At 41.6% G+C, this 20,466-nt stretch overlaps 1 protein-coding gene across 1 annotated transcript in view; it reads left to right on the forward strand.

The window, feature by feature from the left end:
• LOC132157722 (zinc finger protein 665-like) overlaps positions 1-11,151 on the forward strand; it is a 43,814-nt gene extending 32,663 nt beyond the window's left edge. Inside the window, exons 2-4 of the mRNA XM_059567047.1 lie at positions 6,701-7,470; positions 9,104-9,273; positions 9,430-11,151. Coding sequence (XP_059423030.1) covers positions 6,724-7,470; positions 9,104-9,273; positions 9,430-10,489 — 1,977 coding nt within the window. The 5' untranslated portion in view covers positions 6,701-6,723 and the 3' untranslated portion in view covers positions 10,490-11,151. The remainder of the gene's footprint in view (positions 1-6,700; positions 7,471-9,103; positions 9,274-9,429) is intronic.
• Positions 11,152-20,466: the final 9,315 nt, after the last annotated feature.

The following is a 20,466-nucleotide window of genomic DNA, read 5'->3' on the forward strand; positions in this document are numbered from 1 at the left end:
GTCGGGGGTTCATTGGTTGAGCACAGCTGACCTCCTCCTCCTGAGGCTAGACCCCGTCCAGCTCTCGTTCTGCTGTTCTCGTCAGCTGGCGCTGTAGCGGAGTTCGACCTGTGGTCGGCCCAGCCTGCAGCACCTCCTCAGCTCGCTCGAAGCGGCTGTTAAGTGCAGCGGTGAGGGCCTGGAGATCACGCCGCTCTTCAGGGGACAGATCGATGAGGACCTGAAGTGCAGGACCCTCCAAGGCGAGGGCCAAGTGAGTCGTGGTCTCTTCGCGGGTCCATCCGTCATGAGAGCAGCCAGATCGACCTGGGCCAGGTAGGGCTCCAGGGGCGTCAACCTGCTGTATCGTGGCAGCCTTGCAGGTGATCGTGAGAAGAGGCCGAACTGGACACTGATTTGGTGTGTTGGTGTGATAGTCAGAGGTTCATTCTGCCCATGCCAAGGAGAGCGATACACAGTCCGGGGAACGCTGGCGCCATCAGGCCAGTGCGGAGCCCTGTTTCTCCGCGTCGACTCATTTGTCAGGTGCTCTAGCTTGATGCGGTTCTCTCTGAGGGCATGCTCTATTTTGCTTATACTTTGCTCCATAACGGCGTCTTCTGAACGGCCTAAATCCCACTTCTGACACCAATGTAACAACTAGCAGTTGTTCTATTAACGTGGGCTGACTAGAGCTAAGCTAGACTGTTTTTTTAATCTAACGGCTAGCAGAGTGCTAGCATCTATACGTCGCGACTTACTTTCGCTAGCGGGCAGAGCGAGCACTCGCGTCCCATACACCGCACGACCGTGAGTGTCTCTGTGAGCAAAGTTATTAATAAACCAGCCAACAGGAGGCAGTATTGTCTGTTACTCTTTAATTCTGAATTCAATATTCAAACTTACACAGGCAAGGCCATATCACAAGTCACTCCTCTACACATCTCTCTCCATGACGGTGACAGTCACCCTTTTATATAACATGGCAGTAAATGAACCCAAATCAACTCAAATTAACTTGGACATGAACACACATAACATTACTAACACAAGAACTCAACCATCTTGCTTAAATTAACCCATAATTGAATGCTAAACAAATACCCATAATGCACCTGGCTGCCAGTGCTGACTTCCGTGTCATTACAGTATCCTCCCAGTCAAAAGAAAATGTGACTGATCAGACCCCAGAAGAGACTCATAAACCGCAGAATGAGACTAAAGATCAGGGTGGTTCTCAGACAGAAGTAGATGATCACAGTACGTGTTACCCTAAGAGAAACAGCTCCTCAATATTTGCCAGATTACGTTTCTGATGTTGAATGTGATGATCATATTCTGACCAATGTGGACTTCTTTTACAGAGTGCGTGACGTATCACACACATTCAAGGATGATATGAGATCAAGTGAGTCATAGATGTGGGCTAGGGCCGTGAAAGCTGAAATGGATTCCCTTAAAGAAAATTACACATTTACTCTAACTACGCTACCTGAAGGTAAACATGCAGTGGGGGAAAGATGGGTCTATGCTGTCAAAAACAATGCAGATGAGATTGACGTGTACAAGGCCAGATATGGAGCAAAAGGCTATAGTCAAGTAATGGGTGTAGATTACAAAGAGACTTTCTCACCAACAGCAAATATCACTTCAGTTCCATCTTGACCTCCACCAGATGGATGTAAAAACTGAATATTTGCATGCTCCAATTGACTGTGAGATTTACATGGAACAGCCAGAAGGATTTGAAGTGAAGTCAGACATGGTAAGAAACTAGTCTGTAAGTTGAACAAATCACTGTATGGTTTATAACAGTCAGGTAGGAACTGGAACAAAATGTTACATGACAACCTGAGTGAGAATGATTTTGTCCAGAATTCAGCTGATCACTGTGTGTACAGTAAACAAACTGAAAAAGAGAACGTGATTGTAGTTATCTGGGTTGATGATCTGATAATTGCTGCCAGTAACAATGATGTGTTGAAGTGAAGTGAAGTGACTTGTGTGAAAAAGACGCTGACAGCTAGATTCAAAATGAAAGATCTGGGAAAACTCAAATATTTCCTAGGAGTTGATTTTCATCAGGATGAAGGATTCGTAAAAATGAATCAGAAAAGGTACATTCTTAAGGTACTAGAGAGATTCAATATGTCAGACTGTAAACCCAGATCAACACCATGTGAGCAAAAGCTTGACTAGAACAGTGATGATGATCCTGTTGATCCTGAGAAGCATCGTGAGGCAGTGGGTAGTTTGATCTATCTGATGACATGTACTAGACCTGATCTAAGCTGGATTGTCAGTAAACTTTCTCAATATCTGTCTGATCCAAATGAACAACACTGGGCTACAGTGAAACAACAAGAAAATCTTAAACTTGTAGCATACAGTGATGCTGATTGGGCATCAGATCTAAATGACAGGCGGAGTACGACAGGATATTGTTTTAGTCTTACTCAAAATGGTCTTTCTCTACATGTGAAACTGAGTACATGGCACTGGTCGCAACAACACAGGAAAGCATGTATCTTGTACAGTTGTTGAACAGCATGGAAAATGATAATTTGTTTGAGCCAGTACAAATCTTTGAAGATAACCAAGGTGCCATTGCTCTGTCGAAAACCCCAGTTTGTCGACAAAGATGTAAGCATGTAGATATAACGTATCATTTAATTCGATCAGCACTCAGTGATGGTAAAGTGACATTTGAGTATTGCCCCACGGAAGAAATGGTAGCTGATGTTATGACTAAACCAGTAACCAAGCTTAAACTTGAAAAGTTAAAAAAGAGTTTTATCTTTGGCATGTAACTGCAGCACAAGAGAAATGCAAGACTGTTCATGTGTTATGTTGTTATAATGATAAACTGCACAGTATGAGAACAAGTCGGGATGTTAAAGTTTGTGATGTCTTTGTATATATATTAAACAAAAAAAATATTTCAAAGAGCTACCCAACACTGTCAGCAAGTTTCAGAGGCACTTCGAGTACATCACTGCCGAGGCACCAGCAGGGGGAGCCAAATGAGCACCATTATCCCTCGTTTATGCCACATCTGCTGAAGCACTTCCTGCCTCAGGCCCTCTCTGCTTGTGTGTGAAAAAAACCTGTTTATTTTCAGGTACAATATGTGTATTTAGCAGAGCATTCTATATAAACTGATTCCTAAAGCAACTGTGTTAAATTTCTTCAGTCAAGAGCAGTGAGTGATTTTTCTCTTTGTGTTTTGTTGTTTTATTAACGTTAAAGGAATAGTCCACCCAAAATAAAAATTCTGTCAGCTGTCTGTCAGTTCTGTCATAGTGTTTTGTTTTCATACCATCATTTACTCATTCAGAAGTGGTTTTAAACCTGAATCAGTTTCTTTCTTCTTCTGAACATAAATGCTATTTTGAGGAACAGTTGCTGGTCCACAGTGACTTCCAGAGTATTTTCTGCTACTATCAAATTCAGTGTGGACCAGCAACTGTTTGGGTACCCACATTCTTCAAAATATCTTCTTTTGTGTTCAGCACAAGAAAGAAATTAATACAGTTTTGGGACAATGTAGTGAGTAAATAATGATAAATGAAATATATTATATATTTAATAGGCCTACTGTACCTTTAAGACCTGCATCTGCTATACAGGCACGTGTGTTTTTTTTTTTCTCAGCTGTTTACTTTCATTTTAGACATAACCGACTGACCCCGGATTTCCACCGACTGCGGATCGGCTGCGGAGTCAATAGGTTTGCTGTAAAGTCAATGTGTGTATTTTCACTGACTGTGGAGCAGATCCGCAGAGCTTTAGCACAGAGCAGAGTGTGCAGGACGAGTCGAGCACAGAAACAAAATTCAGCTGTTAGTCAAACCCGGGCCTGGTGGTATTGAAGGTGAGTCTGCATGTAAACCTTGTGTGTTCTGACAGTATTAGCGCAAAAGATAACTTAGTTCAATAATCAGGCGCTGTTTGACAGGCTTTAGCGCGCGCGCTTCGGGTGCATGCGGCGCTCAGAAGAAGCGAGTCATTGATTTTATATGAAAATCATTGTATACAGTGGCTTTTCTCGGTGATATTTGGTGCCATTTATCAGGAAGTGACTGTTTTGCATTGCAGCTTCACGCATTACTAACTTGTTTGCCTTTATTTCTATGATGCATCTACTGTAATAAGTTCTTATTAAGAATGAACAGATGTTTAGATGTTGATGAAATAACATTTGTTGCTTGCTTTAGTTGGGCTCTTGACCCTTGGGTTTTTGAGCTTCTGTTTTTTTCTGTGTTTCTTTTGAGACAATCCTTGCTGCAGAGCACAGAAACCTGGATGGATCCACTATATAGCTCTATGTTTTGCATACATGTGCTGTAGTCTCTTTTTAACACATAATTAAAGTTTAAATAAGCATTACAGTATAGCAATGAGTTATATGTTTTCTTTATACTGGCAACTTCACAGATTGGTCTTATTTTGAAAACTGAATATGCATTTTGTATTTATCCCCAGGAAACTGCCCGCAAGTGTTGTCTTATTGTAATCAATTGCACTATGCATAGCTACTTTTTAGGAAAACCATCACCATGATTAAATATGTCAGTGTTGTTTAATTCCTCCAATATTCTTAATAGACAACGTTATTATATGTACATTTTGTATGGATTCTAATTTAGTTAATAAAAAGGTTTTCAATAATAACAATAAACTGTGAACGTTAGTGAAATGATTTATCTATTGAAGGTTCTGATTGGTGTGTGAGAAATGTTGACTCTTAGTGTTTTCACGTGGGTATCTGAGCTGATTGAGCTCAAGCTTTGCTGACTTGAGGAAACAGTATTGAATGCTAGTGCTTTCTACATGACAACATGATGTAGGCAATGAGAAGTGAAGGGAGCTTTGCAGTGACAGTTCAACAAATCTGATTCATGTGTCAAAAAGGGGAATAGAGTTTATAGTTTAGATAAATCGGGTGTGCTTTTTAATAAATGGTGTTATGGTCTTGAAATTTTAGTTCCAAAGCTTGGTTATAGTGTTTAAGCAGTCGAGAAAAACTGTAATAGAACGCTTTTGTTTAATGTTTTCTTTTTTCAATGATGTTCTCAAATGGTTAGCACATAAATATTATTATGAATGTCCTCATAATGTTAGGGGAAAACATTCAGCAATCATAAAACATACATAAAGAGTGTGTGTGTGTGTGTGTGTGTGTGTAGGTGGGTGTGTTTGAATGTATGTATGTGTTTGTGTTATAATGTATGTGTGTGTGTGTGTGTGTGTGTGTGTTTGTGTTTGCACTTAACTTTTATACAAAGTTTAAGCAAGAGTTAGAATCAAACACTTTTAAAATTATGTTCATGAACTCGCTGCATATTGTCATTAGAATTTGTGGAATGTTCTTATAATGTCTGCAGAAAACATTCTTAATAATTCTGGTTTAAAAACAGCTTCAGATACACCTCTGAGTTAGAATCACAGTGCTCAGTGTTCATGTGTGTAAAACATGCCCAAATGACAATAATATCCAGCCTTCTCACATTAAAATAAGACAAGTTATGCATGCACATTCATAGGTCATATACACAGATTGAGGAAGTAATTTGTTCCCCACCCCTCCGTTGTGGCCTTGTCCTGAAAGTCATGTGGTTTTCTGGAAGGAGAGCAGACCCCGGCCCGGATATCTCTGTAGCACTCAGATCCTTTCTGATTGGCTGACATGTGTCTTGCGTAACAGGAGTACACTTAAATAAATCAATCCCATGCAAGGGTCCAGCAAGAGAATTCAAGAACACAAGACACATCTCTAATATAACATCCTGCAGAAAACTCAGTTTGCTGTTTGGAACACAGTTTTCCTCAGGTCTGACTCTTTTACATTTACGTTTATTTCTTATTTGACTTTTATTTAAATAAATCATTTCTGATTCGTGGGATGTTTCCAGAATAAAGCTTAGAAAGTCATGGTTTATTCTGAATGCATGTTTTGTGTTATGTTTTATATCTCACAAATGTTATAGGTGAATTAGGGATGTCCTAAAATGAACAAGGTGATCTTAACTTGGTTTAACTTTTACAGCAATGTGGGTAATTCTTCAAACCTGCAACTGCAAACTGCAAAAACAGTAAAGACAGCAGGGAATGAAAGTTATGGGTCATGACTCAAAAGAAATATCTGATAAAAAATAAATAAATAAATAAGATTTTTTTAAACTCTTTTAAATTCTGAAATGCGAAAATGAGTCTTCAGCATGTTACAAATTTGCCATTTCTACTTTGACTCTCAAACGTTGTAGTTGTTTTGTGTTATCGGCATCAAGTCAAGACAATGCTGTTTTCTGTGTTGTAAAAGCCATTTTTGAATTTTAATTAATTTTTTTGAATTTTTAACTTACTAATTCCCAAATAATACTTTTCTTTAAACTACAGTGTGTGATTAATTACTGATGTATTTATGTTCTGCTGAGTGTTTAAAATAGAGTAAAAACTCTCAATGAGAAATGTCCTGCTCAAGTCTTTCTTGTGATGGAGACTCTGCTTGAATAACTAGCTTTTCCATTGTATCACCATCAGACTTATTTTATATTTACATTTATTTTGTTAAAACCATTAAATCAAATATATTGAAACTTATGCCATCACTGCTGTTTTTACAGCACTTTTGTTTTACGATTTTAAAGACGTCCCACCATTTCCAGAATTCGAGTTGTATTTTTCAGAATCAAAACAACACCGTTTTTTCTAATTCCAGTTCCTCCATTTTCCTCTTGTACAATGGGTGTGGCAGACGAACTGTGTGAAGAGCTCTTCCTTTGGATTGATCATCAGGAGCAATGTGCAGATCATCTCAAGGCTTTGGCCACCGAGCTGGAGGACATGAGGGAGGCGATGACTGCAGGCCAGTTGGTGGGAAACACAGCTACTGTGCTTGGGTCTGTCGCTCTTGTTGGGACAGGCATTGCAACAATTCTGACTGGAGGTTTGGCTGCACCCTCACTGGCACTGGCAGCTGGAATCACAGTCGGAGCGGGTACTGCAACTAGTCTTATACTTACACTTGTGGAGAAATGGAAATCTAGTGAAAAAATGAAAAATGCAGAGAAGACTGCTGACAAAATCAGGCAGATTCAGAACAATATCGAAAGGCTCCAGAAGAAACTCCAGAAGGAGTGTGAGAGTGAAGGGTTTGAAGTGTCATCCTCCGATGACGTGCAGTGTGAAATCACAGCGAGGATCCTGAGAGCCTTGGCCAAACGCAGTGGTAGAGATCTGCCCCTCAGTCGCCTAAGACACCTCTTGAGAAGTGATGGCCTGTATACAAATCACATATATCTAGGGTTTTATATAGACTTTGCATTCTTCCGCACCGTCAGTTCTTTCATAGCATACCTTGGATATTCTGCCATCTTTCTGAAAACAGCAGCAACAAAAGGACAAAAATATTATGCTCCACTTCTTGTGAAAGCTTCTAAAGAAATGGCTGATGTTTCACTGAAAGCGGTGTTAAAGGGAACAGGCCAGGTATTTTTTCATAGATATAATCCACACACATACACATATATGTATAGGTATGTTTTTCATCATCAGGGTCCAAATAACAATTGTGAAGTCCTCCCCAACTTTTATAGACCAATAAAAACCTAAGTTGACAACAAAAACTGAGTTTATTTGTCAAAAATAAACCAACAATCAGAAACCAGGTGGGTAGGAAATAAGTGAATCCGTCCTACTTCCAGTATTTAAAAGAGTAATTAGCAGCATTTGGCAGTCTGGTGGTCTGGAGCACTCAGGTGTGTATCTATGGCACACCAAGAAGAAAGGACAACAGACAATACTGCAGAGAAGTTGACCCAACAATTTTAAATTCACCATTCCACAGTAAGAAGAATTGTTTAAAAATGAACGGCCTTGAAGACAGTCCCAACAGATTTAGTCCAGGGGTGGTTTAGAGGTGATGATTTGGGCTTGTTCTGCAGACACAGGACCTGAGAAACTTGCAGTCATTGAGACTACGAGGACCTCCACTTTATACAGGAATAATCTAGAGACAAATGTGAGGCCATCTGTTCAGGTAACGGTGGGTTGAAATTGGTCATGCCACAGGACAACGAGCCCAAGCACAGCAGCAAATCAACATCTGAATAATTGAAGAAAAGAAAAGGTGGTGGAATGGCCAATGTTAAGATAATATATTTCTCAGCTCTTTATCTTTGGATGCCGTCCAACTATTCTCAGTTCTTGCATGAGCTCATCGAAAGAATTATGAACATGAAGCCATTTTATCTGTTCACAAACTTCATCTTCAAGGTTTATTATTACATCCACACATTATATAGTTGCATTGCAAGGGGTGATGCAGTAGTTTATCCAATAATAATTATACACTACATCATATAGGAGTGTCTAGCAAACAAAGGGTTTTCCTTCCTGCTGCCTCTAGTGCCCATAGGATGTAGATTACATCTGTATGTTATATAGAAAGGAAGTATGACCAGGAAATTCTGGATATATTAGGAGCACTTGGCTGAGTGATGGGGTGAGTTGGAGTGAGCACTTGGAGTGATTGTGCAGTACTTGCACAAAGATAACTTATCTCAACTGAACTATACAGTTCAGTCAGTCTAAACTCAATAACCTTCGGGCCTATAGCCCCCGTCCTTCTCTGAATATCTGAACCCATGAGGAAATATACATGTGTGTATATGTGTGTATACATTGAGGTAGAGAGAGAGAACACAGAAGGGAGGAGGGAGCGAGACAGAAGAAGAAGAAGAAGGGAGGAATAATTACAGAGGGGTAAACTTACAGAGATATCTGGCAGAGAGCATGATATAATCTAACAGCCAAGTCTAAAACTAAGCCTTAACCCCGTTGATGCTACAAAGAAATCTTTAGATTTGTGCACAAACATTTTTGTGCACAGATGAATGCGCTGAAACATTAATTAACTGAAGAAATGTTGTAAAGAAGAGTGGGCCACAAAATGATGTGAGAGACTGATAAACTCTTAAAGAAAATTTCCTTCAAATAATTGTTGCTAAAGGTGGTTCTACACGTTATATTTCCCCCCACATGGTTTCTTAATGTTTGCTTGGGAATTCTGGGGAATTTATATATATATATATATATAAATATCATTTTGACATCTTTGCAGGCCGCAGGAGGAATCTTTGGGCTGATATTAACATTTCCTGATCTGATTGATAACTGTGAAGAACTGATTAAAAACAAACATCAGACTGAAGCTAGCACATATCTGAAGACAAAAGCTAAAGAAATCCTTGAGACTGTGAAGAAATTAAAAATGCCAATGAATGAATTGCAGTAAGTACATAGGTGTTTCTCTGAACCTTTAATGTAAATGGTATGTTGAGTATGTGACATGAGTAAGACTGCTTACTTTAACACAATAATAATACTGTAGATCTTGTATTTTTCAACTCACTGCTGGATTTCATCACCTCTACTTTTATCTTTCAGAGAGATGCTCAATCAAATCCCTGAAATGGAATGTCACATTGATTTGGCTCAGGAGATGTTTGGATCTCAAATATACACACGAGGCACCATCTGTATGGAGTATAAACAGAGCCAAAATCAGGACACGAAGACACAGGAGTTTATTCTCTTATGCACAAAAGACATAGGAGTAACTAAGAATTGTTCCACAGGCAAAGACGAATCAGGTGACAACAAGAACAAAAGACGGAAGAAGACGGCTACTTCAACTGTAGACAGGAGCCTTAACCAGGAGAGGAAACCTGCTTTTCCGAGGAAACCACCACACAAGTCTAAAACAAAAGTAAAGAAATTTCAGTTCCGCCTTCCTAAAATAATGATGTCTAATGTGCGTTCTCTTCCGAACAAAATAGAGGAGCTCCAAGAAATGATGGAAGATGTGGAAAACGTTAATTCCGATCTCATGTTCTTCACAGAGACATGGTTGAAGAGGAACTCGCCCAGCATTAGCTTCGAGGGATATAGGTCTTACCGGGTTGATCGTGATGCACGGCTAACTCAGAAACGTAGAGGAGGGGGATTGATGATGCTTGTGAATAAGGCCTGGGCGACTGATGTGGAGGTGGAAAACATCATGATTACTCCAGATTATGAGTTAATGGTTGTGTCCATTATACCACATGACCACCCTGAGGATGCGCCTCCACTTACCTTCATCCATGTGTATATTCCTCCAGGAACTAATATGACTCAAGCTGCCAGAGACATCGCTGCTGTTTACTATGATGTTCTGGAGCAGTATCCTGGTGGTCCTGTTTTCTTGTTGGGTGATTTCAACCACTGTGACATCACTCATCTCTTAGACTTGGAGCAATATGTCACATGCCCAACCAGATACAGTAACACCCTGGATCAGTGCTATGGGAATGTGCCAGGGGCTTATAGATCTGAATGCAGACCCCCGCTTGGCCGGTCAGACCACAATGTCATTCATTTGATTCCTAAAAAGAAGTCGGATGGAAGTGACCCTTCCAAAGATGAGAAGTGTACACATGACTGTACCAAATCCAGAAAGCAATGAGAGGCTGCGCAACAGTTTCTGTTGTTGTCATGTAGCACCAGGGTCCTGGAGGAACATCGTTTAGTTCCACTGTGTGCTGTGCTACTATATGATAGCTTGTTTTGTCCTATAGATGTAGGTGGCGTCTAACTTCTTTCAATTAATTAACTGAGTATAAAAAGTCATTGAGAAAGAAGAAGACAGGATTATAGTCGGAAATGGTCTGAAAACTGGCACAACAATGAGGAACAACATGAGGAAAACTAATTCTCCTTTGAATGAAGAAAATTAAATGCTTGATATGCTTTTAACCTGTTAGCCCACACCAGAAAGCGGGGGTCCTGAACGCCTCTCAACTCGCACGTGTCAGTGCTTACGAATAGATTAAATGAAACGGGACAAATTTAATCTTGACAAACTATATATCATTATAAAGATCTAAGCCTCAAGCATCGATGACATATCGCTGTTTTTCAATCGAAAGCCGATAAAGACTGTATTTGCTACATTTGTGTAAGCAGTACACATACAAACATGAACAATGAAAACGCTGTACATACCAGATCCGTCGTAATAACAAGTCATAAACACATCCACAGCTGTAAATCCCAGTTTAGTTAGAAAGGTAAGGGTCCACTGAAAGACATCCCATGAAGCACGTTTAGTCCAACGAAGCAATAACGTTGTAATATGGATCATAATTCCTTTGTTTATGTTTCAGTTCTTCAGCGACAGAACTGTTTGTGTTCGTTATGGAATAACTCACGGTCGGAAACTGCGACTTGGTAGTAAAAAAAATGGCATGGTTTTGCAGCGTACAGTGTCACAAACAGAATGAGACGATCCACCAGAAAAAAAAAAAAAGAATTTTGGCGCTCCCTCGTGACGCGCTCTGACGCACCTGTCAGCTGATGAAGGCGGAACTTATAGCGATCGCCTTTTCCTTTGTTTTAATTTTAAACAGTTTTTAATATATGTGAGAGTGTGTTTTATGTTGAATGTGAATGTATCTGCATGATTACCATCTGTTCGAGTGCAAATCAGCCCAAATCAGCTCGCTATTACTGAATGGTCACGGCTATCAAAGTGAACGCGTCTATATGAACAGAGAGAGTGGATTATTTACTGTATGGCACATTTGTGTTATTACCATCTGTATAAGTGGCCATCAGCACATCAGCACTTATTTGCGTCGTAATTCATTGTAAATACTGCATTTCTAGCAATCTCATGATTTTCTGTAATTGGCAAACAAAGTTAAATCATTTTTATTTTTCTTATTATTCTTATTTTTCTTACTCAAATTATTCTTATTGTATTTTTCTAGTGCTCAAATAAATCACCTATATGATGTCTAAGTTTCTGTCTATGCAGTATGCAAACTATGCAGTGGTATGTTTACTGACTAAATAGTTTGTAAAAGCCTTCAATACTATTGGAAATATATTCTTATATTTGGGGGGTGGGGGGTCTAGACATAGTCTCAGAAAAATATTTGCAGGATTCTCATTTTCCATGATATCTTATTCAGATTTGAAATAGAAACTCATGTGACATGTGGCTTTCAACCCATTACTTTTCTAGATTGCTCCAGGGCTGATTTCATGTATTTTTATATCAACTAAAAAAAATATTTAAGTGTGGTAAAAAAAAACAATTCAAGGCACTTCAGTGTCTATAACTTTTAATATTTCTGAGCATTATCAAATCTGGTTGATAAAAAGTAAATCCCAAAGTGTCTTCTTTCCAAAGAAAAATATTGATTTGTAACACACTGAAGTAGGAAACTGTTACAATTATAAGTTAGTCAGTTGTGAGTCCCATAATGGGTTGTCAGGTTAACAGGTTAATCAAATAAATAGCTTTGCTACGTATAGTAATACTGCTAAAAATATATTTCCGATCACTGAAGTTTACCATTATCACCAAAAGTCACCCTTAAATGTGTTGAGGACCAAGACTCATCAGATCAGAAAATGTACACAGTGCAGTCTGGCTGTGAATGTTACCATTAATTACTCAGTGAAGAGGAAAACAGCAGAGCATTCACAAGCTGTGGGGTGATAGAAGACCACTGAAGATAAAACCAGGATGTTAGTTCAAGGAAATGCCTTGTATACTAAGTCTCCAGGAAGAATGGTTGAGTGGGTTCACTGTAAACAATTCGGCTTCTTGAACTCTCTCAGTCTACTTTTATTTGATACTGACAAACACACACCACTTAGTATCTAACTTTGAGTGCAATCCTAATCATAAACCATCATAGCCTGTTAAGTAAAGCATTGAGCATACTGTATGTATATATATATATATATATATATATATATATATATATACACAGAGCTGGGTAGTAACGGATTACATGTAATCTGGATTACGTAATCAGATTCCAAAACTCAAGTACTTGTAATTAGAGTAAACTACTTTTTAAAATACTCGTAATCAGACTACAGTTACTTTTTTATGGATTACACGATTACATATTATTAGCAAAATGGTAATAAGTCGTTCACAATTCATTGATTCTCCTAAATGTCTTTTTTTTAACGTTCATGTTTTCCTAATAAACCTGCCACTTATACGTTCGTGATTCTTCGAGTTTTTCCGGTGGAGAGGGGGAGGGGTGTCAGAAACACGCTCAGAAGAAATCAGGGTCAGACATTTCATTTTTAAAGTGTACTATTCAGTGTAAACTCTGACTACCACCGATTAATTTGCTGTCAATGGAAATCTTTGACCTAGCAAAGTTATTTCTTGGAATTTCATGTCCTTTAATATATTTTTGTAATGTTGATTTTTCTTCATTGTTAGCTACTACCTTATGCACTTCAATTGTTTTGAGATGAAACATTTGACCTGGACATGGTCTTTATATATTAGCCAGGGCTCGACGGGACAAGTGGATTTTGTGAAGGGGCAAGTGAAAGAATTTTACAAGTAACCTGATCAAAATTTTAATAAAAAACCATTAATAGGGCAGCACAATTTGGCGAGAATGATTCAGATTTTATTACTTTCATTGTAAAGGGTGACTAATAACAGTATTGACAGTATCAAGGTCGTGTCAGTTGAGGCTAGTGAAGTCTGTCAGACTCGCGGAGAAAGCAACACCAAAGAGTATAGAAGCCCAAGAGGCGAAACTCAATAGAACGCTCCATAGCAACAGTTGCCCCCATGACGTGACGGCGTGGCCACCATTATGGACTGAAAACTGAAGAAAAACGCAGAGAAATAATGGGAGTCAATGGCACTGAAAAACTTAACATAACAAAAACTTAACAGAACTTAATTTTTTCTGGCCGTCATATCTAAGTACGAAAACAATTTAAAATACATCAATGATGATGACCGACGTTAAATGACGGAAAATATACGTCTATGTGTTGGTTATGCATGGCCTAATTACCCTTAGGAAAATAGTATTTTGGGACAAAATATTACTATGGAAGTACTATAAGACTACTATAGAAATACTATCGCGGCTCTATAGGATATTATAGAGGTATTACAGAACATAACATACTTCTGTGATGTTCTGTAATACCTCTATAATATTTTAAAGCTGCTATAGTATTTCTATAGTAGTCTTATCGTACTTCTGTAGTATGTCCCAGATTACTATAGGCCTAGTATTCATATAAGATTACTATAATATTTTGATTCCTATATAATATAAGATTCCTATAGCACTTTTTTGTAAGGGTATGTCCCCCACCGAATTGGCTTCATTAGCCTACCACTTACGATTTGCTAAGATACAATTATAAAATTATTGCAAACCTTTAATCTATCAATATTTATGTTCTATTATGCATTTTCCTTGTTATATGTGTAAGGCTGTATATATATCTGGGTTGTCCACAAGGTGTCCCCATAACGCTATTGAATTAAAACAGATTCAAGTGCCTTTAGCGTTGTTTGGGCCTCGTGATGTACCGTAGCGTTGATATAGGAGTATTGCGTCATCTTTTCCTCAGTTCATGTTGTCAACGCTATAGGTAAGCCATGTTAATGGTAGTGGGGAAAATCAATGTAAAATATAGTTGTTGTTTTCGCACTAAAGATCAGTTAATTAAGATATTTTGTGTTTTAAACTGTATAAGACCTAAATGCATATTAATAGAGAGTTGAAATGGTTTGTTTTTTTCCTTTTAAATGTGATTAATGCATGGTGGATAATGTATGATAAAACAAGCAGCACAAGCTTACTGTTGAATTGCATATGCATTGAAATATGTTATACTTTGCTGGTTTAAAACTTAAGTTGAGTTCATGTTGTCAACGCTATAGATGCCGTGCTGTGGAATAAATGGTCAAGCCACAATCCTGAACCACTCTGTGTCTGAGTCTCCGCTTTCTACCACCACCCACGAACATATAACACAACGCAGAGCAACGGAGGTGCTAGAGTCCAGTGAGCGTGTGGAGAGAGAGAAAGAGGGTTACATCTTTGGTGCCGTGACCCGGATTGTGGCATTTCTAGACCGAAGAGGAAGAGAATTCTACAGCCAGTGGTTTGAATACTGAACTATATTAACAAACTGAAATTCATAACAGGACTGGTGGTTTTGGGGTTACATATCTGCCCTCACAGCTATATCCTTTAAAGTCTGCTGGGTACTTTAACTGTTATTTAACTGTTTTAAATATTTGCTGTGATGTAAAACTTATTTGAAAAATTTATTGAAAAGTGAGTTTTTTCTTTTTTCTTTTGAGATTTGGGAAACTACTGAAAAAGGTTACTGTGCATCTGCTTAATACTCAGACTTTAGTTTAAACCGTTTAAGTTTAAACTTTTAATTTTAGTTGAGGAGCAGTTAACTTTCTTGGATAAGCTGGTTACGTTTTTCATTGTGCTCACCTCACTGAAACATATAGCTTACTTTAGAACAAATTTATTTATATGGGTTTGCATTATTTTACATAGATTCAACATCTCTTAGAACTTAATTACATTGCATTACATTACATAACCTGCTTGCACATAGTAAACACATTGTAATTTTAAGATGTCGCAGACCTATGCAAACTCCCCACAAGACATACAGTGCTCCTCCACCAGTGCATCTAGTCTCCCGACGCCAGTGGGGCATGTCACCATTGGCCCACCAGCCCCTATGAACGCGCCCTGTGCTGACCAGTATGTGACGCCAGCCCATGCACGAAGGTTGACAGGCCCTGGGGCCTCAGGGCAGGTACCGCCACTTTGTTTCGACAACAGCCCAGATGCAAGACCAGGTGGCCAGATAGATATGATGATTGATGCCTCTGTTCGCAAACGCAGTAGACATGGGCCCTCAGAAGCTATGCCTTGGCAAGATTCCCTACATCATGTCATTGTTGAGAGGCCAGTTGTGCAGCAGTCGCTCCAACCCTACCCAGTTGCTGTGCCACATCCAGCCCAGCCTATTAGGCCTGGCCCCCAGGTTTACCCAAGTTATTCATATCCCCCATCTGTCTTCCGAGCCCACCAGTGATGAATACTACGGTTAAGCACGTAGCTGCTGAGCAGGCCTTTCAAGTGCATTCCCCTGAGGCCACATTTCTCACAACTCCAGTTCCAGGCTATAGTGGAGTCACCCCACTAGCCCCATCTGCAAATGCATGGGCTCCATACATAACTCAACACAGCCCTCGGGTAGCGTTAGACCAGGCAGCCACTGATGCTCCTCCTGAGCTATCTCCTCAACGGACACTGATTCCAGCTTCCCACCTCAACATGCATGTTAACGCTCATTCTCCATACCACCCTTCTCCAGCCCCCCCTGTGCCTGCATCTGCCGGCCAGTATGCCCATCCACACGTGACACAATTCATGCCTCCTGCTCGAGCAGTCGCCAACCAGTGCCTTCCTATGACAGCCTATGGAGGTTTCAAGCAAACTCATCAGGTGAAAAATGTTCAAGTCTTCACAGGAAATCCAGACTGTAAGATACTGGTGGAAGACTGGATTCGCGACATGCAATATCTCTTGGAGGCAATAGAGCTCCCAATGCACCTCCGCTTCTCCACTGTTGTGCCACACCTGGGGGATGAAGCCCGAAATCTCATCCTTAACTTACCTCCACATGATCAGACCCCTGAGAAAGCGCTGGAGGAACTGCGGGCCGAATACAGTGACACTCGAGGATCCCTAGATCCTCTGGCTGACTTCTACGAGCGGAGCCAGAATTCAGGGGAGTCTGCCTGTTCTTATGCTATAGCACTGGAGGCAAAGTTGAGAACAGTAGAGGAGAAGCAACGAGGAGGTAAGCCCTTCCTGGATCGAGATAGCAAACTAACACGGCAGTTCATGAGAGGCCTCTCCGACGAGGAGGTGTACACCAGAATGGCACCAATGGCACCCAGGCTCTTCAGCTTCCGAGAGCTGCAGGCAGAGCTCCGAAGTCTAACTAGAGAAACTAAGAAGTTTCAGATGCGTAGTGCAGCAAAGAAAACATATGCTCAGGTGCATGTAGCATCAGGAGGGGGTGGAAACACCAAGATAGATAGGCCAAAACACACATCTGAATTATCAGAGCTGACAGAAATGGTTAAGAAGTTAGATCTCATTCAGGAAGAACAAATGGCTAAGCTGTCACAACTAGAGTCGAGAATGACCTCTTCTCCCCTTTCCTCCCCATTATCTGTCCAACCAGCAAAGGGAAAAGTAAGCCAGAGTACAAGTTTTGTCTGTTACCGGTGTGGAGAGCCGGGCCACACAGCCAGAGTGTGTCGAGCAGTGCTTCCAGATCAGCTGAAGCCCAGCAGCCTAAGGTTCCTGCTGACGGACACATGCACTCTGTTCAACATTTAAACGCTTAGTACCCATGGCAGCGGGGGCATCCATGGGTACACAGCAAGGGCCCCACCCACCTGTCAAGAGGATTTGCACTGAAGGAGGGGAAACACCACTAGTGGGACCCAGGAACGAAGGGGAAGTAGAAGTCAATGGAAAGGCATGCAGGGCTCTAATTGACTCTGGCTCGCAGATCACCAGTATTACACACAACTACTGGCAGAGCCACCCAGCTCTAAAAATGAAGCAACTACAGCCTTCTAAAATACAAATAGAGGGTGCAGCAGGTCAGACCGTGCCGTATCAGGGCGTCTTACACATCGACCTTAAAGTGCTGGGGAAAGAGCTCAAGTCTATACCTACCTTCGTCGTTCCGGATTCCGACTATCGATCGTCAGTCCCTCTGTTGGTGGGAACCAATGTCATTCGATCCTCCCGAACCCATCTTCAAGCAGCTTATGGCCCGCAGTTTCTGTACCAGGTCAAAGAGAAGCATCCAGAGTGGTACACAGCCTTACTGAGGGTGGGAAGCGCCGAGCAAAGTGAAATGCATGACGTTGTAGGCCCTGCTGTTTACACTGGCCATACAATAAACATCCCTGGTGGAAAAGAGATGGATTTAATGTGTAGGATTAAAACTGGTCCCCAAAGGAAGATTTATACAGCCCTGATAGAAGGCCATCCCTCCTTGCCGCTCCCCCAGGACATCCTGGTGGCCAAAGTGCTTGCAAATGTGAAAAGAGGTTGTGCTCCAGTTAGAGTGATGAATCTTTCCCAGCGAGTCATTACAATCAAAAGACACACAAATATGGCCAGCGCAGTTCTTGTGGACAAGGTGGTGGAGTTCCCAGATAAAAAGCATGGCGAAGCTGGGAACAGAGGGGCATGTCTAAGTCTGGACCAAGTGGTGGCTAGCTGCAGGGTTGACCTAAGTGAAGCAGCGGTTGAAAGTGAGGACCAACGTGCTCTACTCAAGGATCTGCTGGACAAAAACGCAGATGTGTTCTCCCAGCATCCCATGGACTATGGTCACACCACAACTGTACAGCATGAGATTCCGCTGGTTGACCCGAGGCCTTTCCGACTGCCGTACCACAAAATACCCCCCTCCCAGTGGCAAGATGTGAGGCGGTTATTGATGGACATGGAGACAGCAGGAGTCGTTCGCCCCAGTAAAAGTCCGTATGCATCCCCTGTGGTGGTGGTGACCAAGAACGATGGATCACTTCGATTATGTATCGAGTACCGGAAGCTCAACGCCTGCAGCACCCGGGACGCATTCCCTCTGCCAAGGATAGAGGAAGCTCTAGAGGCTTTGGGGCAAGCAAAGTACTTTTCCACCCTAGACCTTACATCGGGCTACTGGCAGGTAGAGGTCGCAGAACATGATAAGTACAAGACAGCATTCAGCACTCCCATGGGACTGTTTGAGGCCAATAGAATGCCTTTTGGGCTGCAAAACGCACCCTCAACCTTTCAAAGGCTGATGACATTTTGTTATGGGGACTTAAATTTCACCCATCTACTTATCTACCTTGACGATATTATAATTTTCTCGAAGTCCTTTAATGAGCATCTAGAGAGGCTCCAGCTGGCATTTGATAGACTTAGGAAGCATGGTTTAAAATTGAAACCCTCCAAGTGCCAGCTTGTAAGGAAGGAAGTGCAGTACTTGGGTCACTGGGTGTCAGCAGAGGGCATCAAGACAGACCCAGAGAAGATCAGTAAGGTCAAGGAGGCCTTGAGGCCTAGTGATCGTATGGAAGTGCTCCGGTTTTTGGGGTTTGCGGGGTACTATAAGGAGGTATGTTAAGGGTACTCTAACCTGGCTGCTCCATTATACCGCCTTACCTCCGGTGACCCTAGAAAGAAGAAAAGAGGGATCCAGAAAAGCCCAGGCCCTGACCTGCCATTTCTGTGGACTGTCAACTGTGAGGAGGCCTTTCAGTCTTTAAAAGATAAGCTGATAAATGCACCAGTGCTTGGCTATCCAGACTACAGTCAACCCGTTCTGCTGCAGACTGATGCCTCAGGAATGGGGCTTGGTGCTGTGCTAGCCCAGGTACAAGATGGAGTGGAAAGGGTCATTGTGTATGCGAGCAGAGGCCTAAGCCCACCTGAGACGAGGTATCCATCACACAAGCTTGAGTTCCTCGCACTCAAGTGGGCCGTGACAGATAAGTTCCATGACCACCTCTACGGGTGCAAGTTCTCTGTTCTGACCGACAATAACCCTCTGAAATATGTAATGACCTCAGCCAAGCTCGACGCCACAGGTCAGCGATGGGTTTCTCATCTCTCCATATTTGACTTTGACATCCTGTATCGGAGGGGACAGGACAACTCTAATGCTGACGCCCTCTCACGTATATGTCCAATCAGGAAGTGGCGGAGACCCTGCAGTCATGCCCGCAACAGGTGAGGGCAGGTGAACAGAGACATGAGGAGGCACATACCACCCAGGAGCCTGGGGAGGGCTCAGGAAAGTACATAGCAGCAGTCACAGAGGAGCCTGAAAGCGGTCAGTCACTGGAGGCCAGTGAGGCATATGTGGATGTGGGGATGGAGGCTCTACCTGCTATGACCACACAGGAGCTTCGAGTGGGACAGAAGGAAGACACAGTTATCGGTCCCATCCTCCACTTTAAGAGCAAGAACCACAAACCAAGCCACAGCGAGAGGATGAAAGTGGGCACCACTGGGGGCCTCCTCCTAAAAAAGGGGAGGAGGTTAGTGGTAAAAAAGGGATCATGTACCGCAGCCATAAAGGGGTGGTGGAGCAACTAATACTGCCAGAGAGGCTGCGTGAAACTGTCAAAACAGCCCTTCACAATGACTCAGGGCATCTGGGATTTGAGAGGACACTACAGATGATAAGGGAAAGATTTTACTGGCCAAGAATGTTTCAGGAGATCAAGGCTTGGTGCGAACAGTGTGAGAGATGCTGTCTTAGGAAAACTCCCACGGTCAATGTCAGTGCTCCCCTTGTCAGTATCCATACCAGTGCCCCCATGGAACTGGTTTGTGTTGACTTCTTAAAGCTGGAGAAGTCCAAGGGTGGTATGGAGAATGTGCTCATTGTTACGGATCACTTTTCTCGTTACGCACAGGCCTACCCCACCAGGGACCAAAAGGCAGTCACAGTGGCCAGGGTCTTGTGGAGGAATTTCTTCTGCCATTTCGGTTTCCCTGCTAAATTACACACAGATCAAGGCCGTAA

This window comes from Carassius carassius, chromosome 1, assembly GCF_963082965.1.
Source record: "Carassius carassius chromosome 1, fCarCar2.1, whole genome shotgun sequence".
NCBI lineage: Eukaryota > Metazoa > Chordata > Actinopteri > Cypriniformes > Cyprinidae > Carassius > Carassius carassius.